This window comes from Haliotis rufescens, unplaced genomic scaffold (assembly GCF_023055435.1).
Source record: "Haliotis rufescens isolate VD_foot unplaced genomic scaffold, xgHalRufe1.0.p SCAF_1, whole genome shotgun sequence".
NCBI classification, from domain to species: Eukaryota; Metazoa; Mollusca; class Gastropoda; order Lepetellida; family Haliotidae; genus Haliotis; species Haliotis rufescens.
In genome coordinates, this window is record NW_025963779.1 from 28,385,808 (window position 1) to 28,413,200 (window position 27,393).

A 27,393-nucleotide genomic window follows, 5' to 3' on the forward strand; every position below is an offset into this window, starting at 1 on the left:
TGTTGTACGACAACACGTTGTGGTGTAGAAACTGTTGTATGCCAACACGTTGTGGTGTAGAAACTGTTGTATGACAACACGTTGTGGTGTAGAAACTGTTGTATGTCAACACGTAGTGGTGTAGAAACTGTTTTATGACAACACGTTGTGGTGTAGAAACTGTTGTACGACAACACGTTGTGGTGTAGAAACTGTTGTGTGTCAACACGTAGTGGTGTAGAAACTGTTGATTGACAACACGTTATGGTGTAGAAACTGTTGCTTGACAACGCATGGTTGCGTCGTCGTCGTTGTGTTACAACACGTAGTGGTGTAGATGTAGTGGTGTATGGCAATATGTTGGGGTAGATGTCGCTGTATGATCAGACACATGTGTGGCTCGTTGTACAATGTATGTCAGAGTATATAGGTGTGGAAGACTTTGCTTCTAGGACAATGTGACACTGTCAACCCATCACTTTAGTGGCAGTTAATGTCGCGGGACTTGATGTGTGATACTGTACATATTGTCTCCGCAGATGACAAATCAGTGATCGATCAGTATATCTCACTACAGGACAGGCTCTAGACCTATATCTCTTTAGAACGTTCCGGCACTGACAGTTGCCGGGCTGTAGCTGGGAGACGAGTGGCGAGATAGTCCTACTAAAACCGTCTCCCTAAATCGTGCACTCCCAGGCAAGTCGTGGCTGACTGCCACGTCGATCTGGGGGAGATCCTGCTGCGCCCAACGTTTAGCCCAGAAGGCCTGGTCACAAAGCCGGCGTAGCTGCTTTCATATTTCTATTTTGTAGCAGTTTAGACGTTGTAAAAGCAGAAATATATGTGTGAGAATGAGATTTTACGCGGCTTTCAGTAATATTATGTATTATCAAGGCAGGACAACAAGAACAATCACGCCAAGTTTTATAACCTCCCTATCGTGCTCATCCCTACCATCCTTCGTGTATCCGTACCCTACATGAATATATCCGCACATATACCCTGCACCGCTGTCTTTCACGCCACAACAGTATACCGCGACTCCTCTTGTCCACATCTACCCTCAACAGTTTTTCCCTTTCCCCGTCAACATCCACTAAGGACGGTTCTACCACTTCCTTGTCCACACCTACCCTGCAATGTTGTTCCCCTACCTCGTCAACATCTACCCCCGAAAGTTCTTTCCCTTCCTCATCCACATCTACTCCCGACAATTCTTTCCCTTCCTCATCCAAATCTACCTACAACAGTTCTTTCCCTTCCTTGTCAACATCTACCTACAACAGTTCTTTCCCTTCCTTGTCCACATCTACCCCCAACAGTTCTTTCCCTTCCTCATCCAAATCTACCCTCAGCAGTTCTTTCCCTTCCTCATCCACATCTACCCCCGACAGTTCTTTCCCTTCCTCATCCACATCTACCTACAACACTTCTTTCCCTTCCTCGTCCACATCTACCTACAACACTTCTTTCCCTTCCTCGTCCACATCTACCTACAACACTTCTTTCCCTTCCTTGTCCACATCTACCTACAACACTTCTTTCCCTTCCTCGTCCACATCTACCCCCGACTGTTCTTTCCCTTCCTCATCCACATCTACCTACAACAGTTCTTTCCCTTCCTCATCCACATCTACCTACAACAGTTCTTTCCCTTCCTTGTCCACATCTACCTATAACAGTTCTTTCCCTTCCTCGTCCACAAGTTCTTTCCCTTTCTCGTCCACATCTACCCTCAACAGCTCTTTGCCTTCCTTGTCCACATCTTCCCTCAACAGTTTTTCTCCTTCCCCGTCAACAATTTTTCCTTAAACAGGTCTACCCCTTCCCTGCCAATATCTACCCTCAACAGTTCTTCCCCTTCACCGTCCACCCCTACCCTCAAATCGTTCTACCCCTGCTCATCCATATCTACCTTAAGCACTTCTAACCCTTCCTCGTTCACATGTACCTTAACAGTTCTACCCCTGCTCGTCCACATATATCTGAAACAGTTCTACCCTTGCTCGTCAACATCTACCTTAAACAGTTCTACCCCTTCCCTGCCAACATCTACCCTCAACAGTTCTAACCCTTCCTCGTCCACATATATCTGAAACAGTTCTACCCCTGCTCGTCCACATATATCTGAAACAGTTCTATCCCTGCTCGTCCACTTCTACCTTAAACAGTTCTACCCCTTCCCTGCCAACATCTACCCTCAACAGTTCTAACCCCTGCTCGTCCACATATATCTGAAACAGTTCTACCCTTGCTCGTTCACATCTACCTTAAACAGTTCTACCCCTGCTCGTCAACATCTACCTTAAACAGTTTTACCCCTGCTCGTTCATGTCTACCTTAAACAGTTCTACCCCTGCTCGTCAACATCTACCTTAAACAGTTCTACCTCTGCTCGTCAACATCTACCTTAAACAGTTCTACCTCTGCTCGTCCACATCTACCTTAAACTGGTCTTCCCTTTCCTTGTAAACATCTACCCTCATCAGTGGTACCCCTACGCGTCCTCGTTCACCCCCTCCCCACACGATGCACACCCTCATCAATGGTACCCCTACGCGACCTCGTTCACCCCCTCCCCACACGATGCAGACCCTCATTGTACCTCCAGAGCTGGCAAACTCGTGTCAATGAGTCGGTATGTTCTAGATTTCTACGTGCAGTCTTATCGACAACTTAATGCTTCGTGTCAATAGCGACATGCACGTGGCTTAGCGTGTCTAGGAGTATCTATAACTCACTCTGGCGGGGCTCGGGGAACACATGCGTGCTGACGTACCCTGATCAAGGCACCCTGATCTAGGCCCAGTCGGTTGTTGAGTCACTGTTTCACTGCCTACGCACGGAGACCTTTGTTTGTCTTTGTGTTCAATTCAGCCTTTTCACTGGGTACAATTTTCAAACTATGTACAGTAATATTTCGGACTCTTATTAACATACCAGCAGTGTTGAAGGCCTGTACTGGCCGCGTACATGGCATGGCGTGAGGTAAGTGGACTTGCTGTTACGATGGCAGTTGTGAATTAATTGTGATCCCTGTCCTTCGTCCTTGGTAGAACAATGTAGCCCTTTACACTGAACTATCTGCATTACGAAATGTAAATGTCATGTGTTTTTGTATACGCAGCCACCTGCCAAGCATACTTCCGAGATGACAGCACGATTTTTGAGCAAATGTTGATTAAGTAGCAAAACACGATATCAAACATTTGTCGTTTCTCTTTGTGGTTAAACATAAAAAAAATAACTGATCTCGTTGCTAGGCAACTAATAGATTTCACGTAGTTGATCCTACCATATGGCATTTACCTGAGGTTTGAAACAAAGAATTCAAGTAGATGTCTGTTTCAATAATTCAAATGACTGCGATCCGAGTGATCGTGAATTGAGTTTAATGAGCTTAAATTGTCCATTGAAATCCCTGGATTTCTGAATGATTTCCTCAAACACCATCTGTGCAAATCTAAGAATTGAAAAATTTAGAAAGAACAATTTGTAGTGAACAGATATCAGTCTCTGGTGATGTAGTGTATCCAGTCTTGTGTGGAAGCCGTCTCTCTCTCTCTCTCTCTCTCTCTCTCTCTCTCTCTCTCTCTCTCTCTCTCCTCTCTCTCTCTCTCTCTCTCTCTCTCTCTCTCTCTCTCTCTCTCTCGCCAACACTTGTACTGATATTAACAACAAATCTCTTCCGAAACGACGAATGCTATACATCCTTACATCGCGTCTCGTACACCTGCCTATACACCATGTCTATCTTCTACGCCTGTGTATACAACGTGTCCGTCTCCAATACATTCATATAGGGATACACCTATAAGGGCCTATGTATATTTATATATGCTTACTTGCCTCGTGGAAAGGAATGTCGGTGGTTTGATCCCCTGGCCGCGTAAATCCTAACGTTAGATGATGAACCTGGCGCTTCTCTTGTCAGGAGCCCTGAAACCTTCATGCCCGGTTCATGCCTCACCATGTTCGCAACTCTCTCATGCGAGATGCCTTCTCTATTGGCTGTGTGGCGTGTGGTGAATTGCCGATCATCTACAATCATAGTTATCGTGTATTTGTTAAACATTTTTCTTGGTGCGGCAGTTGAAGGTCTTTCTGATCTTAGGTCACCTTCGAGACTCTGTCTTCCCCTCTTAAACTCTGCTGCCCACCTCTGAACAGTCACAGAGACAGGGGCATCATCCCCTAAAGTTGACACCATGTAAGCATGGATGGCCGTTGTAATGAGCCCTTTTAGTTGGAGATACTTGATGACAGCATGGTTGTCACTTTTGTCCATTTTCACCAACAGAGAATATTCAGTCACTTTGATGTCTAAGGATATATGCTGCCTGGTTGTGTGGTAGGTCCAAGTGCAACCCCTAAGCATGGAATGTATAATCATTATTGTATTTATTACATGCATACTGTTGAGGGTGTACGCATGCATCATTCGTAGTTCTGAGCATTTTTAGCCAACCCTCGCACCTACATAGAACCACATATACGTACCTATACTTTCAGTTAGTGAGTGAGTTAAATTTTACATCGCATCGGCAATATATACTTTCAGAATCTGAGACACCCGCATATACATATATATTCTGACCTGCGGTCATATAGCTGGAATATTGCGGCGTGCAACAAATAAAGAATATGCTGATAATCCTATTTATACCTATATATGTCTAAACTGGGCGCAAAAGAAAGTATAGGTCGAGTTCCATGATCGATAAACAAAAATAACAAGAAGAGGGTTTGTTGTTTATTATAATATAATCTAGGGAGGGGTAACAACTGATTGATCAACCACAGTTTGAATGAAATTGTGCAATCACAGGTAATGTAAGCTCAAGGTAAACACTGGAGGGGTAAGAAATTTCATTTTCAAAAGTTGTCTGAAATGTCACCAACAAATTGTAAGACACACTACAAGTTCATTGTCGACACAGTTGCCTTCAATAGCGTGTATGACCTCCAGCTGCCTCAATGCATGCTGTGATACGCCGCCTCATCGATGACGTCAGTCTTCTGATGACGTGGACTGGAATCCGTTGCCACTCGTCTCTCAGGGCCTGCTGCAATTCTTGTCTGTTGACGGGAGGCTGATGGCGTGCTCTAATCTGTCTGTCAAGATGGTCCCACAGATATTCAATAGGATTCATATCGGGTGAGTGGGCAGGCCAGGGCAAAACGTCAACGTTCTGCTGGTTTAGAAAGTCTCGAGTCAGACTTGCAGTACATGGCCTGGCATTGTCGTGTTGAAACAATGTCCCCTGCTGTTGGTTTTGTAAGAACGGAAGCACAACTGGCTGCAACACTTGGTCTCTGTACTGCACAGCGTTCAGGTTTCCCTGTCTGCCTGTACCGTTGAATCAGCCTGGCTACTATCAATGGTGTACAACCAAACCTTCTGGCAATTTGGACCTGTGTTGCCCCCATTTCGGCCATACCGATGGCTCCCTCCTCTCTCTCTCTCTCTCTCTCTCTCTCTCTCTCTCTCTCTCTCTCTCTCTCTCTCTCTCTCTCTCTCTCTCTCTCTCTCTCGCTCTCTCTCTCTCTCGTTTCGCCATTGTTTTGTCACCGCACGAGCGTTGTGCGTTTGGGTGAGGTGTTTTTTGGTACCTGTTCCTGGGCAGTCATATTCCCAATACCCACTTTCCACTAGTTATCGCTTTTTTTAGGAAAATTACAAATTGCCAACCTATACTTTCTTTTGCCGCTTAGTTTAGATATACTACATATATCTTGATATACCCAAATATGCATACATATACCTACATATACTGGTACACCTACATATACATATGTATATATACAAACATACTTGTACCTGTTGTATGTATACTCATTTTTTTCTTTCAGCTTTTTCAAGTTAAAAATAATTAGATCCACGAGAAGGAATCGGCGTTCAGCGAAGCGGTCGACATGCCAACAGCAGTGCCCCGCCCCTGGTCCACCCAGTATAAGGACACCTACAAGAGGAAGAATAATAGACGCGTGACCATCAAGGCCACGCCCATTACGTACCCACCCACTCCTCCAAGCAAGGTATGTCATGTGTTAGATGAAGACGTCGGTCTTTATTGTGCAAGTTATAAATCTCAGCAAAGTGCAACAACTTCGCAGATCTACGCAGTATATGTTTAACTGGATACAAGTTCGTACACATCATCTGTTGACTTAGAGACAGGGGCGTCATGTATACAGTGTTCACTTAGAGACAGGGACGTCATGTACTAGGAAACAGTGTTCACTTAGAGACAGGGACGTCATGTATACAGTGTTCACTTAGAGACAGGGACGTCATGTACTAGTATACAGTGTTCCCTTAGAGACAGGGACGTCATGTACTAGTATACAGTGTTCACTTAGAGACAGGGACGTCATGTACTAGTATACAGTGTTCACTTAGAGACAGGGACGTCATGTATTCAGTGTTCACTTAGAGACAGGGACGTCATGTATACAGTGTTCACTTAGAGACAGGGACGTCATGTATACAGTGTTCACTTAGAGACAGGGATGTCATGTATACAGTGTTCACTTAGAGACAGGGACGTCATGTATACATTTTTCACTTAGAGACAGGGACGTCATGTATACAGATACATCCATATGTTCACACAGAGACAGGGACGTCATGTATACGGTGTTCACTTAGAGACAGGGACGTCGTGTATACAGTGTTCACTCACAGACAGGAAAGTCATGTATACAGATACATCCATATGTTCACACAGATACAGGGACATCATGTATTCAGATGTACACATCTGTTCACTTAGAAACAGGGACGTCATGTATACAGATACATACATATGTTCACACAGAGACAGTGACGTCATGTATACAGGTGTCTGTCTGTCTGTCTGTCTCTCTCTCTCTCTCTCTCTCTCTCTTTCTCTCTCTCTCTCTCTCTCTCTCTCTCTCTCTCCTGACGCATGTATACAGTAACTTATACAGTGTTCACTTAGAGACAGGGAGGTCATGTATGCAGATGTACACATCTGTTCACTTAGAACATTCACATATTTTACTGCGCTTCACTCACTGTTGTAATGTAATGGTTACCTCCCATGCATTGTCAACCCCTGCCACAATTATATAACGCTCACATACAGATTTCACACATACTCTGAAATGAGGAAAACTATTTAAACCATATAATCAAAATAATAATATAAATATAAACAATTCGTTTATAGAATAGAATATTTCAACTCCCAGAACAGGCTAAGCTACCTCATACAGGGTACCTCTTACCGTAAGAGGCGACGAACGGGTAGCCTAGTGGTTAAAGCGTTCGCACGTCACGCCGAAGACTCGGGTTCGATTCCCGACATGGGTACAATGTGTGAAGCCCATTTCTGGTGTCCCCCGCCGTGATATTGCTGGAATATTGCTAAAAGCGGCGTAAAACCTCACTCACTCACTCACTTACCGTAAGAGGCGATGAAGAGGATAGTGTGGTCAGGTTCCCTGACTTGGTTAGGGGGGGCCCTTGGTTGGCGCATGTCATTGTATCCCAATTTCGTGGATCCGTGCTCACCGCCATCATATAGCTTGAATATTGCTGAGTGTGACGTTAAAGAACAAACAAACAAACAAAACCTCTTACCGCTTACCTCATACTTGATACCCGTTACCGAGTACCCAATAAGGAATACCTCATACTGGGTATACCATACCGAAGACTGTATACCCCATACCAGTTATCTCATATACCTCTTACTAGGTACTATATATTGGGTATCTCACACCCGGTAACTCACACCGTGTATATCGTCCCGGATACCCCACACCGGGTACCTCATCCGTGTTCTAAGAGCATTGGTTGGTAAGGGTGTATGTCCGGAATGGCTTATCATGTGCAATTGTGCATCTGGGGAATGGCTTCCAGGCACTGGGTTATCTGATCCAAACCTCAGTGATATGTTTCTGTGTCAACAAACACTCACACACCCACATACACCCACACACACACACATTCTCAATCTCACACTCTCAAGTGGGGGCACGGGTGGTCCAGTCGTCTAAGGCGCCGCGATTCGCTGTGCAGAGTTGCGTCCCTCGGGCACGCCAGAAAACCTATGATTGTGGGTTCGAATCCCGTTCGCCCCGATTATGTTTCTAGGTTTGTCAGCACCATACCCGTGCTCGTGGGTTTCACCGAAGTGGTAAACGTCTGAGACATGCATCACTTCGGGCTTTCCTCCCACATTAATCTGACACGCCGCGATATAACTGGAATATTGTTAAAGGCGGCGTTAAACCAACTCACTGACTCACTCACACTCTCAAGCACTCACTCACACACTCACTCACTCACTCACTCACTTGCTTGTTGCAGTGTTCAGCGGGTGACCGGGTGTCCCTCCTTCAAGCCAGGAGGTCAGCGGAACATCATTTCAAGGCAGATGTGCCCAAGGCAGTTTATCCTGAACAAGGTGAGTCGACTTGATGGTTACCACACAGATAGCTGGGTTGGTGAGTTGTGCGGTATGTCTACCGTCTTCATGTAACGCCTTGTCTCATCGGTGGTGAATCGATAGTGACCGATCTTGATAAAACCGATTACGCATCAACTGGTCTACTGTCTTTAAACATATCACAAGATACGCCTCTGGTTGCCGGAAAAGCCGACCGACTGACTGACATGGCGTTATAGAACGTGGTGTGGTTAAATAAATGGCGTCATATGATGTTGTATGGTATATTAAATGGCGTGATATAACGTGATATGGTATAATATATGGCGTGATATAACGTGATATGTATATTAAATGGCGTCATGTATATTACGTGGTATATTATAATATATGGCGTGATATAACGTGATATGTATATTAAATGGCGTTATATATAAATACGTTGTATTGTATGATATATGGCGTGATATAAAGTTATATGTTTATTAAAAGGCGTCATATATATAACGTGGTATAGTATTATAAATGGCGTGATATAACGTTATATGTATATTAAATGGCGCCATATACATGTATATAACGTGGTATAGTATTATAAATGGCTTGATATAACGTGATATGTATAATTATTAAATGACATTATATATTAAACGTGGTATAGTATTATATATGGCGTGATATAACCTGATTTAGTATAATAAATGGCGTAATATAAAGGTGACACGGTCTAACATTTTCCGATTAACAACTGCCCAATTGCACTTAGACCGAGATTGGTCTCGTAAAAGGCTTTCTTGAAGAGATAGGTCTTAAGTATATTTTTTTTAAATTTGGCAGATTTTCTGCTTCTCGGATTTCTTATATCAGATTGTTCTGTAGCATGCTGAAATCACCTCTCGTCATACATGTATGTTTTGTTACGAGACTTTGGTACTGCTAGAAGATGTTGATCTTTTGATCGGAGAGAAAGTATAGGCTTGTATTACACTATCAGTTCCTGTCAATATGCAGGAGCCAAGCCATGCATTGCCTTGTAAACCAGAGTGAGCAGTTTAAATTGCACTGTGTTGGACTGGGAGGTTTGTGTGGGTCAGTCACTATTGGAGTGATGTGTTCTCACTTGGGTGTACTTGTCAGAATTCTTGTAACTGTATTCTGAACACGCTGTAGTTTTTCGGCATCCTTCCTTGGTAGGCCCTGAGGTATTAACAATAATCCAATTTTAATGTACTTGTAGAATGTAATATTGTGTACTTATATGGTGTGACATAAAGTGGTATTGATACAAAAATGCGTGATACAACGTTTTATACATGTATAAATTTTATCTGTGTTTTCATTGGTTGAGAAAGGGTCACATGACATTTAAACACTGTTTTGCCCTGAGTCCCACACTGTTCGGCAGCGATCAAAAATGGAATTGCCCTGCGTGATTAAGCCAATGGACTCAAAGGAAAGAAATATTTTCAGTCCATCAGACCTCGGCCGCAGGACTCGTGATAAAACATGATATTGCCCTCACAAATGGTCAATAATTGATAAGTATGGTATATTAAAAAGCGTGATATATCGTTGAACTGTGTGAAATACCGCCGTATGGTATAATAAATGGCGTTATATAATGTGGTACGGTGCACTTAATGGCGTAATATAACGTGGTCTTGTGTACGAAATAGCGTGATATACTAGTAACGTGGTATCGTATACTAAAAGGTATGATACAACATGTTATAGTATAATAAATGGCGTGATATAGTGGTATTGTAAACTAAATGCCGGGATATAAAGTGGTTCTTTATAGTGAAACGCGTGATACAAGGTAGCATGGTGTATAAATGATTTAATACAACGTGGTATGCTAAATGGCGTTGACCGTCTCCGTGGTCTAGTGGTAGAGCGTCCGCCCGGAGAGCGGAAGGTCCGAGGTTCGATCCCCGACCGCATCATACCAAAAGACGTTAAAAGATGGTACTTGTTGTTACCCTGTCTGGCGCTCGGCATTAAGGGGCTAAAACAAGGACTGGTCGGCTCGGAGTCAGTATACTGTGTCTGAGTGGGATATTCATGTTAAACTGCAGCATGGTATCTCAGTGAGCTAGCACTATAAATCGGCACTCGTGCCCCTCCCAATGGCCATTTTTGCGACCGGGTACCGTCTTAGCGCAAACAGGAATACATGTACCTAAAACAATTGTCAACTCGTTGCGTAATGGTTCACATTTATTTCCCCATATATTATATATATTTCAGATGCAATTTAAAGCACACCGGGACATGCGGAATTATACAGTATACATTTAACTGTGTCATGGGTACATTTTAGATACAAGACGTGTAAAATCAAAAATTATTTCTGAGGCATTCTTTGACGAAGACCGTGACATTATGCGCGCATTCTGATTGGTTTGTCGTATTTTCGCACAAAACATTCATCGATAGGGGGACGAGTCTTCTTGCAGGTTACGGAAAGGGGCGAGTGGTGACGAATGAGGACATCTAATTAGGGGTCACGTCAGAACGACCTTTCATCCGACCAATCAGAGCTTCGCTTACCAGATCATGAATGTGACAGTCGGAATGTGATTTCTAATCATGTAACCTCGAAAACTTTAACACGGGGTATTCCGAACGATAGTTACGGGGTAAACGACTGAATCCATACAATCTTGACCATCAATTAGCCATTCCAGAATGTTCTTTTGTTCAGGTTTCAATTTTTTTATCGAGAACTTGTCAAAATATGTTTCGAAGCGCAGTCGCCAATTTGAAATTAATGCCGTAAAGCACGAGAAAGCTGCCTTCTGATTGGCTAATGTAGACTTCTTGTCAGCCATTCCATTGGTCGGTCAAAGTTCGAGCAAGGTCGGTCTGACGTGAGCGGTAATGGGATGTCTTTGTTTTGCGGTAGCGAGAACTAAGATCTGATTTTAATGAGATTGCGTTGTATGCTTTAATAAATGGCGTGATGTAACTTTGTATGGTATCATAAATGACGTTATAGAACGTTTTATTATGCCTCAAAGTGTGATTGACCAATCAGACAGCATATGAGCCCGTATACACCATCAGTAAAATTCCAGGATGGTTGATACTGACCTAATATGAGACCGTACACCGTCAGTAACAGCCATCATGGATTTTCCAACACCCACCCTACATATTTCGTTTGAAAATTCTGCTAAATTCCTTATCCGAAACTGCTTTTTGTTTTCTACATTATTAATTGTGATGATGTTGAAGGACATTTTTATTTTTTAATCTCGGTCGTGACTTTATAGATAAAGATTATAGTTAAAAATTTCAACAAGGTTAGGCCTCTAAGGTTTGAAGAGTAGTCTCCCTTTGACCCTTAACGTCAACAGTTGTAAGTGTCAAGTTTTTATTTCGACATGCCAATAAAGATACCAGACAGTGAAAAAATTTCGGCATAACAAAATATTTATGGTATAGAAAACTAAATGATGCGATATACCGTGGTACAGTAAATGACGTGATATAACGAGGTATACTAAATGGCGTGATATAACGAGGTGTACGAAATGGCGTGATATTACGAGGTATACTAAATGACGTGACATAACGAGGTATACTAAATGGCGTGATATAACGAGGTCACTAAATGGTTTATATGACGTGACATTATAAATGGCGTGATATGAAAGGTTGTGACAAGGTTTGAGTGTAGTTATCAAAGTATTAACTTTCTGTTCCCATATGTATATTGCCAACATGAGGACAGGGAGAGTGAATCAGATGAGCTAACTCAATGTGGCATTTGATCCTGAGCGAAAAGCAAGTGCGAGGCCATACACGTTCAGGTTTAATTACTGTTGCGGATATAAGTGCATTTCAGTCTGTAAAAACTGTACCGTCTTAAAGTCCTAATCGTGTAAATATTAATACACGTATAATTTAAGATTTTTGGTCTTCTGTTTTTATCATTAATCTCTGACGTCACAAGCGGGCGTGCATTGCTGTACAATCTTGAGTGCATAACAGTTACTCCAGATCACCTGACGGTAATAAATACTGTAGATTTCTCAAACGCATAAACCCATTAAGCTTTCAGCGTTCATAACTTCAGGTGATTAAGTATTACATATTAAAACTTCTCTGGTAAAATTGTCAATACAGTAGACTACGGTTATAACGAACTCGAGGGGACCACTAATTTTAGTTCGTAATAACCGTAGTTCGTTATAAGCATATATACAACAAATGGTCGGGAGTAAAAATAAGTTCGTTATATCCGTCATTTCGTTATAAGCGTGTTCGTTATAAACGACTGTATAGTATGTTATAGTTTACTGTATTGAATTAAACGCCTCTTTGAACAGTCAGGAATTACATGTTGATCATTGTATAATAGCGATTACAACTGCTCAGGTGACCAACCACTAAACCAATTGTCAATTTTCCAAATATGTTATTTTGTTAGTTTGCATTTCGTTTTGATATATACAGCAGCATGCAAGAGACATCGATTGTAGGAAGGTACTTATTTGAACTGTTATATTTTAACGAGAAAGCCCTTAGTGCTGTCCTATTGCTATACTGTGGGTTATTTTACTTCTACACCTTGGTGAAGAAACAATTCTAGAACTGCCAAATGTTCAAATCATGCATTTATACTACTGAAAAGAAGTTAAGGACAATCCGATTCTTTCCTATTACCACAGTTAATCAAGTTAAGGATATATGGATTATAATAATATGTAGGTGTTCATTGGTATTCTTGAAGTTGCATGGTAAATACATATGAATACATGCATTCCAGCTTGATAACGGTGTGCGACTCTACTCCTAAACATCGCTAATGCATTAAAACAGAAGTTGATATCCATTAAGTTCCTTCTTTGAGAGGCATTTAGAAGTTGGAGTACTAAGTGAGGATAAGAATTCATGGATGAACAACTTCTTATTTACAATTAGGAGCGACGTTTCGGTGTAGATTCTTCACTTGCTTGATAAAGGTATTAGAACCTACACAGAAACGTCGCTCCTTATTGTAATAAAGAAGTTGTTCATCCATAAATTCTTATCTACGGTGGCCCATAAGGGACATGGAGTCTGTTTTTCAATATTTTGATATTTCACTTCCTGTTATCGTAACCTTTTGCAAATTAACACGATTTGTCATATAAATATGTGATAAATCATGTATAAAGAAGATATTGAATCGCTGAAAAGTGAAGCGAAAATGTCAAAAACTAAAATGAAAATGTCAAAAACAAAAACGAAGAGGTCAAAAATAATATTTCTACGGCGGTGGAAATAGTTTTCTGTATTTTCATTTCAGTTTTTGACACTTTCGCTTTTGTTTTTGACATTTTCGTTTTTGTTTTTGACATTTTCATTTTAGTTTTTGACATTTTCGATTCACATTTCAACGATTCAATAGCTACTTGAAAGTAAATTTTCGATGTTTTCGGTTGTTTTTATACATGATTTATCACATATTTGTGTGAAAAATTGTGTTAATTTGCCAAAGGTTACGATGAAAGAAAGTGAAATATCATGTCCCTTATGGGCCACCGTACTTATCCTTACATATCCATAAAGTTGTACGTTTTCTTATAGTCAATGACATGACAGATGTAACTACTGTATGAAGAATCGGATGGTTCTTAACTTCTCTTGAGTAGAAGTTTGGACATGTAGTTTGGACATGCTCTGCCACAAAATACAAACGCAGACCCAACACGTTTAGGGTATAAAGAGGTTCCGATCTCTAAAGGCGTTCGAACTAGGGACAAGGATGGTAATTAGATTCGTATACCGACGTCATTGAAGGAACCGATAAGTAAAATCAGACTTTTGCTTCAATCATTAATTAGATTATTATGTACTAATGTATGTGTTTGTTTGTTAAACGTCGAACTCAGCATTGTTCCAGCTATTTAGATATGTCCACGCACAGCTTAGTCTTAGCGTATGTATTAGTTTTGGATGTTTCTTACTTTCTGTGGAGGTTTCAAACGATTTAATCACGACTGCTTACCTCATTACATGCATAGCGCAATCGTAGGCGATAAGCTGTTGGGTTAAGAGGATTCCTGTGGGATTTGTCTACACCTTAATCAAACTGTTCTACACCCCATCATCAATCGCATGGCTACATTGCCGTTATCAACGGTTGTCTCCCCCTAGGTATTACCTGGACACACGTCGAATCGTGTAGCCAATAGTGATGAAAAGGCAGTGGAGGATTAATGAGCTGATCACGTGACCTACACTGCCCGAGTCAGTGAGGCGATGGGTGGAAATAACGCCCCGCATCAAGATATAGGCACTACAAGACCGTATATCAGATTCAGCGGAGCGTATACACCTTTATCTGTTCGTAATCACAGACAGTGGTACCGACAACAGGTGACCCAGGTTTAACCAGACACGACTAGAAATTAAAAATAACGGTTCACAGTTGGAATGATTGAATGAAAACAAATCGCTCTATCTGTATTTGGGGTTGAAAGGCAGTCAGCTGCGGGGATATTTAATTGCACGAGGTGCGGGGCTCTAGTATAGATAAGCAGTGGAGGTAGACGTATTAGTGTATAAACCCCCGGCCGCCGACCTGTAGTGCACCCGTCAGATCTACCAGTGTCCACGTCGCCACGTTGTTCATGCCGCAGTGAGCGAGTGACAATAGGTGACATGATGAGGGTGTGGCCGGTTTCTACCCCCCAGCGTTCCAACAGAAGATCGATACTCAAGCCGAAGTTCCCCGACACGTACTACCCCACCGACGACGAGGAAGGTGAGTTGCGCTGCCACAGTCCATGGTCAAGAGTCAGTTTAGCCTTGTGGTAGAAGTGTTCACTCGTCTAGCCGAAGTTCCGGTTTCGACTCACAGATGAGTGAAATGTGTCCTTATATTGTGTGGCTGCTTGAACTAGTCCGGACTGATGCCGAATCATAGTGCTAGCTCACTGAGATACCATGCTGCAGTTTAACATGAATACCCCACTCAGACACAGTATACTGACTCCGAGCCGACCAGTCCTTGTTTTAGCCCCTTAATGCCGAGCGCCAGACAGGGCAACAACAAGTACCATCTTTTAATATCTTTTGGTATGACGCGGTCGGGGATCGAACCCCGGGCCTTCCGCTCTCCTGGCGGATGCTCTACCACTAGACCACGGAGGCGGTCCAAGTGTCATTTGAACTTGTCGAGACGGATGTGTCTTGTGAACTGGTCGAGATAGAGGTGTCTTGTAGACTGATCGAAACAGAGGTGTTTTGCTGAAGTGGTTAAGGTGTTTTAGTCAAGTAGTTTGAGGCGTTTTGGTGTATTGGTTGCGATAGAGGTGTTTTGGAGAAGTGGTTGGATTAGAGGTGGGTTTTTTTGCGAAGTGGTGGAGATAGAGATGTTTTTGTAAAGTTGCGATAGAGGTGTTTTTGTGAAGTGTTTGCGATAGATGTGTTTTGGTGAAGTGGTTGCGATAGAGGTGTTTTTGTGAAGTGGTTGCGATAGAGGTGTTTTTGTGGAGTGGTTGCGATAGAGGTGGTTTGGTGAAGTGGTTGCGATAGAAGTGCCTTGGTGGAGTGGTTTGGAAAGAGGGGTTTTGGTGGAGTGGTTGGGAAAGAGGTGTCTTGGTGGAGTGGCGCAATTGTTACTAGTGTTAACAGTGAAGACAGCTATTTTTTATCACGACACGTCGGGATTAGAGCATTGCGAGCTTGCCATCACGGGTGGATGACTGCCAGACCGCCAGATTAAGGTTTACTTTGAACGCAGTCAACTTATCACACGGCTTATTAACCCTTTTGTCCTAACATGCCTCTAAAAGTGGTGTGAATTTGACCTACTTATGGAAAACACAGGATATGGCATGAACATTTTCAAAGACGAAATATCCACATATGCAGCAATTAACTGAGAATGAACTTCGAAGTTTGTAATGTCCAAACAGTCAACAATACAAGGAGAAGCAATTGTTAAAGGTCTTGTTGTTCAACTAGTAAACAATACAAGGAGAAGCAATTGTTAAAGGTCTTGTTGTTCAACTAGTAAACAATACAAGGAGAAGCAATTGTTAAAGGTCTTGTTGTTCAACTAGTAAACAATACAAGGAGAAGCAATTGTTAAAGGTCTTGTTGTTCAACTAGTAAACAATACAAGGAGAAGCAATTGTTAAAGGTCTTGTTGTTCAACTAGTAAACAATACAAGGAGAAGCAATTGTTAAAGGTCTTGTTGTTCAACTAGTAAACAATACAAAGAGAAGCAATTGTTAAAGGTCTTGTTGTTCAACTAGTAAACAATACGATTATATGCAACGATGGGGTACCTAGCTGTCCAACCAATCAACAATACAATAATACACAACGATGGAGCGTCTAGCAGTTTATTGAAAACCTATTGATTTCAGGCGATGAAACAACGGTTTGTCAGCCGTCGAGGATATGGCATGACACTAATTAGGGGGTGAAGTGAAATTGCATATTGTATCATACATCTTCCAACCAGCGGTGATTTAGTATAGGACCTACACGAACATTGCTAGTTAAGTCCTAGATATGTTCTTGCCGTGAATCACGATTAGTGTACAACATGGACGTGCATTACTGATTCGACACAATATATTTTTGCAATGAATAAAATAGTATATGGTTGAAGAAACTGGCCGGGCTCTATGTTGATGTGACCCACATAACTCCAGGGTATATGCATAGCAGTGTACCCTAAAACAGTATTGATTGCCCCATTGTGCAGTCAATTACCTGGGAAGTGTACATATTCCTGAATGGCTGTATACAAAACGTGGAAGCGCGCGTCGGACGGCGTCAACAGACACCTACTGTTCATAGAGTCGGCAGAGTGTCAGATATGGTACGCTGAATACAGAGACGGTCTCTTATATCCACCAAACACTGTGCTTGTCAACATGTGCCTTGTGTACATATACTATTCTATTGACAATACAACAGAGAAATCTGTACCGCGTCATTGAGTCCTATGCAATATTACACAGAGGCGGGGAGACAGGTCGTAGGCAAGTGCGTTTCTAAGAGGGAGTTATGTCACGGCCGGCTATTTAACTCCTCCCTGCTGTGTCGGGCTCACAGTGGACTGGCTTGCCTGACTGGAAGGTGAGACATACATCGATACTGTTGATTCTAGCTGATAGCTGCAAGGGTAACTCTACCCTGTATACATATGTGTATACATAGATATTCAGTATTTGAAATTTTAAAACTCAATTTACTGTTGTTTTTATCAAAGTGTACCAAGGCTGGTATGAACGAACGTTTCGATCACATCTGTCGATTATGAAAATGAATCTTAACATACATCTTCATGTCCGTTGTATTTATACATAAAATGGTGGTTGTACACTAATGTATGCGCGTGTCTCTTTGACATGAATATGGGTTTATTAAGAGGTACCCATAATGTATGCACGTGGGTGTATGAAGTTGCTAGTGATTTTGTTTAGGGTTAGCACCCTTCGCGCGTGAATATATAAGATTGCTAATGAGTTTAATATGAATTAAATACGTTTAATATTTAATTAATGAGGCCTAATACCCATAATGTTTATATTGGTTCTTGGGTTTATTAAGGGGTAGAATATGTCACGTATGCACGTGGGAGTCTATCATGGCTCATGTGTTTATTAATGTGCAGTACCCTTACTGTTTTCACGTAGTTATCTGAAATGACTACCGTATTATGTATATGAAGGGGTGGCACCCTCACTGTATGCACGAAGGCGTTTAACACAGCTAATGGGTTGTATGGGGTATTAAGTACACACACCACTGTGTTTGGTAGGTATCAGATCGTTATCTGTGTAAGCACATATAGCACCATTGTAGATAGTATCGCATACTTTTGTGTTCTTACAAATAACCGTTCACCTGCCCCATTAAATAATGTCAATGTCTAAGAGTTAGTCCGAGTTTGCGATCCCTCTACCACTTCATGAAGGGTAAAACAGGCTAGCAGTACAAACATTATTCGCTTTTCTTAACGAATATCTTTAGTCCTGTCATACTGTATAAGTACAGGCGTGAAGTCATAAGCCTTAATCAGTGCTAATATGCACACATCATTTCATAAGTTATTTATACACTTAACCATTGTATAAACATTGTATGAAATGTTCTGTGTTAGTTTAAAGTGCTACAAGCTTCTCATTATCAACTGTAGTTGCGTTATAACCAGAGATTGGACCCTTCTAAAGCATCGACGTAAGACCTGGGTTTATACTTAATTATCATGTAGTACATGTGTTATCAACTTTTCATATGTACGTGCACTGCTGCAGTCCCCGCCATGTTCCGCTCGATCTGTGTGCCCCAGTCACTAAGTCGTTCACTCAATAATCAATTAATCTGCTTAGTCGTTTAATCCGTGGTTACTAAGCCAGGGACACAGGGGGGCATATACTTGGGCCTGGTGGTCAGAGTACCACCTCTTGTGGGAAACTATTGTGTGGCGAGTCCACGTGTCCCCAGTTCCCTACAATATTCACCACTCTGTATCCAGCTCCCTACACTATTCACCACTCTGTATCCAGCTCCCTACACTATTCACCACTCTGTATCCAGCTCCCTACACTATTCACCACTCTGTATCCAGCTCCCTACACTATTCACCACTCTGTATCCAGCTCCCTACAATATTCACCACTCTGTATCCAGCTCCCTACAATATTCACCACTCTGTATCCAGCTCCCTTCAATATTCACCACTCTGTATCCAGCTCCCTACAATATTCACCAGTCTGTATCCAGCTCCCTACAATATTCACCACTCTGTATCCAGCTCCCTACAATATTCACCACTCTTTATCCAGCTCCCTACAATATTCACCAGTCTGTATCCAGCTCCCTACAATATTCACCACTCTGTATCCAGTTCCCTACACTATTCACCACTCTGTATCCAGCTCCCTACAATATTCACCAGTCTGTATCCAGCTCCCTACAATATTCACCACTCTGTAGCCAGCTCCCTACAATATTCACCACTCTGTAGCCAGCTCCCTACACTATTCACCACTCTGTATCCAGCTCCCTACAATATTCACCACTCTGTAGCCAGCTCCCTACAATATTCACCAGTCTGTATCCAGCTCCCTACAATATTCATCAGTCTGTATCCAATTCCCTACAATATTCACCAGTCTGTGTGCAGTTCCTACAATATTCACCAGTCTGTATCCAATTCCCTACAATATTCACCAGTCTGTGTCCAGTTCCTACAATATTCACCAGTCTGTATCCAATTCCCTACAATATTCACCAGTCCGTGTCCAATTCCCTACAATATTCACCAGTCTGTGTCCAGTTCCCTACAATATTCACCAGTCCGTATCCAATTCCCTACAATATTCACCAGTCCGTATCCAATTCCCTACAATATTCAATAGTCTGTGTCCAGTTCCTACAATATTCACCAGTCCGTATCCAACTCCCTACAATATTCACCAGTCTGTAGCCAGTTCCTACAATATTCACCGGTCTGTAGCCAGTTTCTACAATATTCACCAGTCTGTAGCCAGTTTCCACCACTGTGTTGGCCGTGTCTGATGATGTGGCATCGGACCCCGACGGTGTGAAGTGTTGCTGGTGCTAAGAACCATCGGTATCGGTAGCCCTGACTTACTGACGCAAAACAGCCGTAATATGTCCTGCCTACGGCGTAAAACAACATTTTTCTTCTCGTGTAATCAAGGACTGCCAAGGCTTCTTCTCATTTGTTGTTTGGAGTAGGTGTTAGGAGCAAGTATCCACGTCACTTGATGCAGTCTCGGATGCTGTTGATAACGGCATCAAACCCAACTCACTCTCTCCCTCACTCACCCCCGAACATAATTGCAGTATTGCATTGGTCATGATTTACAGAAAATAACGAACAATTAATGTGCCCCTGTTGAAGCTGGTCGGCACCGAGTGGGTCGGACCGGCGAGACCCTGGTCTCCATGGGGATTATCTCACGGCAACCTTTTTTTCACACGCATGTCACAGAAGGTGTTGTTTGGAAGAGAATGATTTTTTAATGTAATTAGACACCTAGATTTCATGACAAACAACATTACCCGCTCGTGTGTCAGTACGTCATGGGCTGTGTGTGCCCGTCCACCGCTGTAGATAGACCGTGCGTTGAGACAACTATGAGTTGATATCGGTAGCAACAGCGCCGGTGGGAGCTCCACACAGACTCTACAATGATTACTGAGAACATCCGCCATATTTATCGGAAACCTAGTCAGATAGCCCTCTCTTAAAGAGTATGTTTTATTTCTGAGTCAATAACTATCTGAGTTCTATTGAAAGAGTGTCATCTTACTTGGTATAGACACGCGACAGTCAGGGAAGGCTACATTGGGTGAGCGTCACTAGGGCGATTAAGGGCTAAAGACTCCCTTCCACAAAGCGATCGTAGCGCTACGAACGTCGTAAGTCTACGTTAAAGTATGGGAGCTACGATCACTATAGCGCTACAATCGCTTTGTGGCACTGGACCCTTGTGTTGGTCACCGTAGGTAGCGTGGGAACAGTCGTGAGATTACTCCTCAACAAGTATCGTGTCTTCCTCAGATTCACCTGTTTTTCATCATTGGAGTGAATGGCCCGAGCGTAGACCAGTTGACGCCAGCTCTCATCCTCCTCACCGCCCCTACACTAGCATCGGCATCCACCGCGTCCCCACCCCCTACCTAGCAGTACCAGGCGACATCGAAGACAGACCCGAAACTGTTCACCCTGGGTATGCGTTTGGCGGTCAAGAGGTGAGCTATGCATGTATTCAAGCGTGCAAGTTGAAGTGGGAGGAAAGTTCGAAGTGATGCTAGTCTTAGACGGTTTACCACTTGGAGACACCAATGACGACGGATATGGTGCTACCAAACCTAGAAACATAATCAGGGCGACCCGGGATTCGAACCCACGATCAACGGTTTCTGTTATGTCTAAGGGACGTAACTCTGCATAGCGAATTGCGGAGCCTTATATGATTGGGCCACCCGTGTCCCCCTTATATATTGTCGCGATGTTTATGTTTGTGACATACATAAATCCTTGTTATCTCGAGGTCCTAGGAACTAGCGGTAATATGTCGAGTAATCCGTATTTCGAGACGTGCGGAGTATCGTTAATAAGACTATTTGTCGGGACCATGGTGTAACTTCGTCGAAAATAATATATCGGATTAAAGCAAATTCACTATAATTGGTATAATTTATATGTTAATGTTATAGGCAGATAGGGGAAATAGTCACGTTATCAGTAAAAGGTCATTCAATGACATTTACAAGTTGCATCGTTTTATTGCGGTTTTATTATAGTCTTGTTTATTATCTGCATGTCAACTTCTTTAAAATATGTCAAACACGCATCCGTGTACCCTAGCATTTAGAGAGACATGTACCCACCTCATAATGGTAGGTTCGAATCCTGGCTCGCCCCGGTTATGTTTCTAGGTTTGTTAGTACCATACCCATGCTCGTGGGTTTCACCAAAATGCTTATGGTCTAAGACATTCGTCACTTCGGGCTTTCCTCCCACATTAAGCTGACACGCCATGTTAGAACTGGAATACTGTTCAAAGCGGCGTTAAATCCAACTCGCTCACTCATAAACCCCTAATCTATTTCACTGATGCACTCAGGAGTTATAATATTGGATGCCAAGACAAATAAAGTGTTATGCCGGATGCCTATATTGAGGGGTGGCCTGGGATGGCACCCTCAGTAACTGTCGAGTAGATGTCAGGCAGCACTGACCCTATGTCCTATTTCCTGCAGGTACTAGAGAAAGGATCCCCACTGACGTATGTGCCTGAGCTGAACTCCTGGGTCACCAACGCCTCCACAGACTACGGTGAGTCAGTAGGGAAATCCATCCACGCAGACAGATGGCATCAGGTGTGGAGGGGGCAGTAGGCAATAATTATGCTGTAGATTTGTTTTCCATAATAGGTCAGGATACTATTGCAAAAAGCTGAATTAGCCGTGGCCCTTGGGAGCTAGCGTAGGGGTACTATTACGAAGGCTGTCACTGGCCTTGTGTGGCCTTGCGTTGGGCCTTGGGTTTGTATCGGGCCTGGTGTGTCTCTTGGGTTTGGCCTTTTGTATGATATGCAGCTTACATATCCCACGTTTTCTTGACGCGGAAACAACACTCAGGTTTGTATCATCCAAACCGTGCTTCCACGGGAGATATTCCTTGTTGATGCCAAATTACAGTCCAGCTCGGCAGTATCTGGCCTGCCTTCATCCCGTTGGACAAAGACCATTAAAACCTTTTTGACGCCAAATACAAGTCGTGATTAATTTGTAACCGTGGATCATTAAGTAGAGGTGTTATCAATCACTTGGAACTACCTGGGTCACTCGGCCTGATGGGAAGTGTAGGGTATTGATCCCTGCCCCCGGAGACCGTCCTGGCAACGGCCTGGGTCAGATGCAGCCATTAGCTGGTACCGGGAGGAGATATAATATATATATACAGTAAGGGTATATGTTAGATCATGTTGGGAGGTGTTATCCTGATTGTGTATTTATATCTAAGATAAGGTTAGACTTGAAGAAACATAAAACTTTGACTTCGTTGAACTTTGGAGGTAACTCTTGGTCACAATCTTCTGTTTTTCAGAGAAGACTTCTGCCTGTACAGTGAGCAAGACGATGAACCGTGGAATGTCCTCGTACCAGCGCTCCCGGAGTATGTCCCCGATGAGGACCCGACCCTATTTCGGCCGCGCCCTGACCCAGACGGATGGGCTGTACTACCCCCAACCGGAGAACCTCTACGGTCAGACGTGGAACCCCTACAGCAGCGGCTTCAACCACGGGGAGAACGTCTCCGGCATGGCCAGACACCTGGAAGGGTAAGGCACCTGTGTGTTGGGTGGGTGGGGTGGGGTGGGGGAGTGGGGGGGTGGGGGGTGGGGGTGGACTAACACTGATGGAGCATAGTGAGTAGTAACATAAGATCTCTACACAGAGGTGAGGCACTTTGGTGGAGGCTTAAGGCCTGCAACTGGAGGGGTAAGGCACCTACTTCGGTGAGGGACGGGGGAAGTGGTCAAGGTCTACACCGTTGCTGTACACACAGATACCGGAAGGGGTAACATAAGAACGATACACCTGTACCTGCTTGATCGTTTCACCTGATACAGGTGATACACAGATTTCAGGTCCCGTTGCTACTTGTCATTCAAACGATACACTATAAACGAGTTCAGGATCTGCTCCATATGTACCATGTGATACACAGATTTCAGGTCCCGTTGCTACTTGTCATTCAAACGATACACTATAAACGAGTTCAGGATCTGCTCCATATGTACCATGTGATACACAGATTTCAGGTCCCGTTGCTACTTGTCATTCAAACGATACACTATAAACGAGTTCAGGATCTGCTCCATATGTACCATGTGATACACAGATTTCAGGTCCCGTTGCTACTTGTCATTCAAACGATACACTATAAACGAGTTTAGGACCTGCTCCATATGTACCATGTGATACACAGATTTCAGGTCCCGTTGCTACTTGTCATTCAAACGATACACTATAAACGAGTTCAGGATCTGCTCCATATGTACCATGTGATACACAGATTTCAGGTCCCGTTGCTACTTGTCATTCAAACGATACACTATAAACGAGTTCAGGATCTGCTCCATATGTACCATGTGATACACAGATTTCAGGTCCCGTTGCTACTTGTCATTCAAACGATACACTATAAACGAGTTCAGGATCTGCTCCATATGTACCATGTGATACACAGATTTCAGGTCCCGTTGCTACTTGTCATTCAAACGATACACTATAAACGAGTTCAGGATCTGCTCCATATGTACCATGTGATACAGAAATTTCAGGTCCCGTTGCTACTTGTCATTCAAACGATACACTATAAACGAGTTCAGGATCTGCTCCATATGTACCATGTGATACACAGATTTCAGGTCCCGTTGCTACTTGTCATTCAAACGATACACTATAAACGAGTTCAGGATCTGCTCCATATGTACCATGTGATACAGAGATTTCAGGTCCCGTTGCTACTTGTCATTCAAACGATACACGATACACGAGTTCAGGACCTGCTCCATATGTACCATGTGAAACACAGATTTCAGGACCCGTTGCTACTTTGTAGGTATCATGTCATTCAAACGATACACGATACACGAGTTCAGGACCTGCTCCATATGTACCCTGTGATACACAGATTTCAGGACCCGTTGCTACTTTGTAGGTATCATGTCATTCAAACGATACACGATACACGAGTTCAGGACCTGCTCCATATGTACCATGTGATACACAGATTTCAGGACCCGTTGCTACTTGTCATTCAAACGATACACGAGTTTAGGACCTGCCCCATATGTACCATGTGATACAAAGATTTCAGGACCCGTTGCTACTTGTCATTCAAACGATACACGAGTTCAGGACCTGCCCCATGTGTACCATGTGATACAAAGATTTCAGGACCCGTTGCTACTTGTCATTCAAACGATACACGAATTCAGGACCTGCTCCATATGTACCATGTGATACACAGATTTCAGGACCTTTACGTTCTCCATGTTTCAGCGCCACGCCCATGGCTAACTACACCATGTATCCCCAGTCCGCCAGGGAATCCAGACCCATGGGCCGCTACAGACGCAGAGCATCCTTCAGCAAGGACTACGTCCATGATCTCAGCTGCTTCCAGGTACGGCGACCTTGTGCAGTCAATACATCCTTCAATCAATTAAATATTATCTTATTCCTATCAATCAATACGTCGTGTTCCCTATCGTGTTCAATATAAAATGTTCCTATTAATCAATACGTCGTGTTCCCTATCGTGTTCAATATAAAATGTTCCTATTAATCAATCAATAGTGTACCTTTCAGTCAACATAATTATCTTTTAATCAATATATCTTGTTCCTTTCGGGTGCTTGTGAATTGTAGTTTTGTGTTCCGAAGATGCTGTAGTTTTAAAATATAATGTTAAGTCCAAATGTGATTTATCACTCATAAAGTCCCTTATCTCATGATCGGTCGGAAATCTTGTTCCTTTCGGGGGCACGGATGGTCCAGTGGTTCAAGGCGCCACAATTCGCTGTGCAGAGTTGCGTCCCTTGGGCACGTGGGAAACCTATGATCGTGGGTTGCTAGGCTTCCCCGATTATGTTACTAGGTTTATCAGCACCATACCCGTGCATTGGGTTTCGCCAAAGTGGTAAACTTCTGAGACCTGCATCACTTCAAGCATTCCTTCCACAACAAGTTTAGTATTGTTTCCTTGTCAACAAAAAGTGGGATATGTAAGCCGCATATCATACGAAAGGCCCAACCCCAGACGATAAACCAGGCCCAATACAAAACCCAACTTACTCACTCACACAAGTGAGAGTACAATACCGTTTGTGCCGAGACTATGCACATTTACAAATATAAACGTGAATATGCAAGGGAGAGAAAAGTCGGAAGTGAAGAGTACTGCTGTAATACGTGTATCCTGAAGACGTTTATCATGATATGATCAAGGGGGGCACTAACATCGTATTCACAGCAGGGGCTATATCGGAATGCATCCACTGCTGTCTAGGTCGGTGGGGTAGCCAAGTGCTTGAAGCATGAGATCGTCGCACAGAACGTCCTTGGTCTAGAGTCAATGTGTTAATCCCAGGTCTGGCGACCCCGACGTGATATTGCACGAGTAGTAATAAAACCTGCATAAAAACAGTCACTCGCAAATCTCTGTCAAACTAAACAATGTACATGTCTTGAGGACGTTCCAATCTAAATGTTTCTAAATGATTCCTTGGCCAATCATTTGGGTGAAAGAATAATATTTATTTTTTTCTTGACATTTAACCATTCCCTTCCAGTCGACACAGCCAATGGTGACCGGTCACTTCATCATCCACCCGGACTGGGTGTCCGAGCGAATGACCCCCCGGAGAAAGCAAACCAAGAAGAACCAGTTACAGTATTAGCCCCGCCCAATCAGCAACACCCGGTTCTCCACGCCCAGCATAGGGGGCGGGCCAACCTCGGTGTTCAAGAGTTGTGATATCACGCCTAGTCTACAACCATGCGAATCTAATTTATTTTTAACCGAGGAAATAAATAATTACTTCTGAAAAAACACTGTTTTTTATAACAATATCTGAGCTTTGTAATTCATCCAGTGTATCCATGCTTGCACCAGCATCACCTGGCCTATATACTCCCGCTGTTATCGATCTATAACATTACCAACTGACTTTGCTCAAGGGTTTCATAGCTATAGCACTGTCATCGCCCGGCCTCAGCTCCACTGCACGGCTGCCCGCTCATTCTGCCAACACGGATATCTAGGGTGTACAATGGAAGAAGTCTGTTCTAATGAGTTTACTAGTATAACACATTAAAATGGTAAGAGTCAAGAGAAGTTTAAGTTTAAACTGGACGATATTCTTCAAAGGACGGAGAAGATTTTGTATCATATGTGCTTTTTTCTATAAGAACTTGCCAAAACGAAAACTCCCTGCTATTGAGACGCACAGTCACATGTAATCCGAGAATAGGGCGTTCAGAAGAAGAAGGTCCTCCAGATAAAGGCGATCAGAGACATGGCGCCCTTTTGACAAAGACGTTCAGAAACAAATTAGCACAGTGGCACAATGTCAATCCAAACGTGTTACTATTAACTGCGTCACTCCCATATACTCGAGGGATAATCTGGGATTTTGTTGACGTTACACCTGCTGCACACTAGATCCTCCTGAGGGCAGGGTGGGTGGGCACCATTTCCTGTTGTCACACTTCACTTTGTTGTTTCCTGTGTCTGAGATGTCAGAGTTTACTGTCAGTATTACTATATTTGCCTCTACAGTATTGCATGAATATTTGTTGGTGTTTTTTGTACAAATTACCAATTTGTGATAAATGAACTTTCTTGCATGAAAATAACAAATTGTTATAATTTTTTATTCATTCTTTTTTAATATCAATAAAATGTAATTAGCACAA

At 42.9% G+C, this 27,393-nt stretch overlaps 1 protein-coding gene across 2 annotated transcripts; it reads left to right on the forward strand.

Moving 5' to 3' along the window:
* Positions 1-2,765: 2,765 nt before the first annotated feature.
* Positions 2,766-27,393, forward strand: LOC124149487. 2 transcript variants are annotated; one of them, XM_046521110.2, is made up of 8 exons: positions 2,766-2,970; positions 5,836-6,021; positions 8,324-8,420; positions 20,957-21,147; positions 22,162-22,237; positions 23,012-23,246; positions 24,976-25,099; positions 26,268-27,393. In XM_046521110.2, exons 2-8 carry the CDS (start codon positions 5,899-5,901, stop codon positions 26,373-26,375), a joined length of 954 nt encoding a protein of 317 aa, XP_046377066.2. In that variant the 5' UTR covers positions 2,766-2,970; positions 5,836-5,898; the 3' UTR covers positions 26,376-27,393. The 2 variants fall into 2 exon arrangements, with proteins under 2 accessions (XP_046377066.2, XP_046377067.1); XM_046521111.2 differs by lacking the exons at positions 2,766-2,970; positions 5,836-6,021; positions 8,324-8,420 and adding an exon at positions 14,968-15,162.

Bases quoted from the DNA above. Each gene is read 5' to 3' on its own strand.
- LOC124149487 (XM_046521110.2), top strand. From the start codon at position 5,899: ATGCCAACAGCAGTGCCCCGCCCCTGGTCCACCCAGTATAAGGACACC. The intron at 8,421-20,956 runs GTGAGTCGACTT...TGTCTTCCTCAG, and splicing joins GGCAGTTTATCCTGAACAAG to ATTCACCTGTTTTTCATCAT. The intron at 23,247-24,975 runs GTAAGGCACCTG...TCCATGTTTCAG, and splicing joins ATGGCCAGACACCTGGAAGG to CGCCACGCCCATGGCTAACT.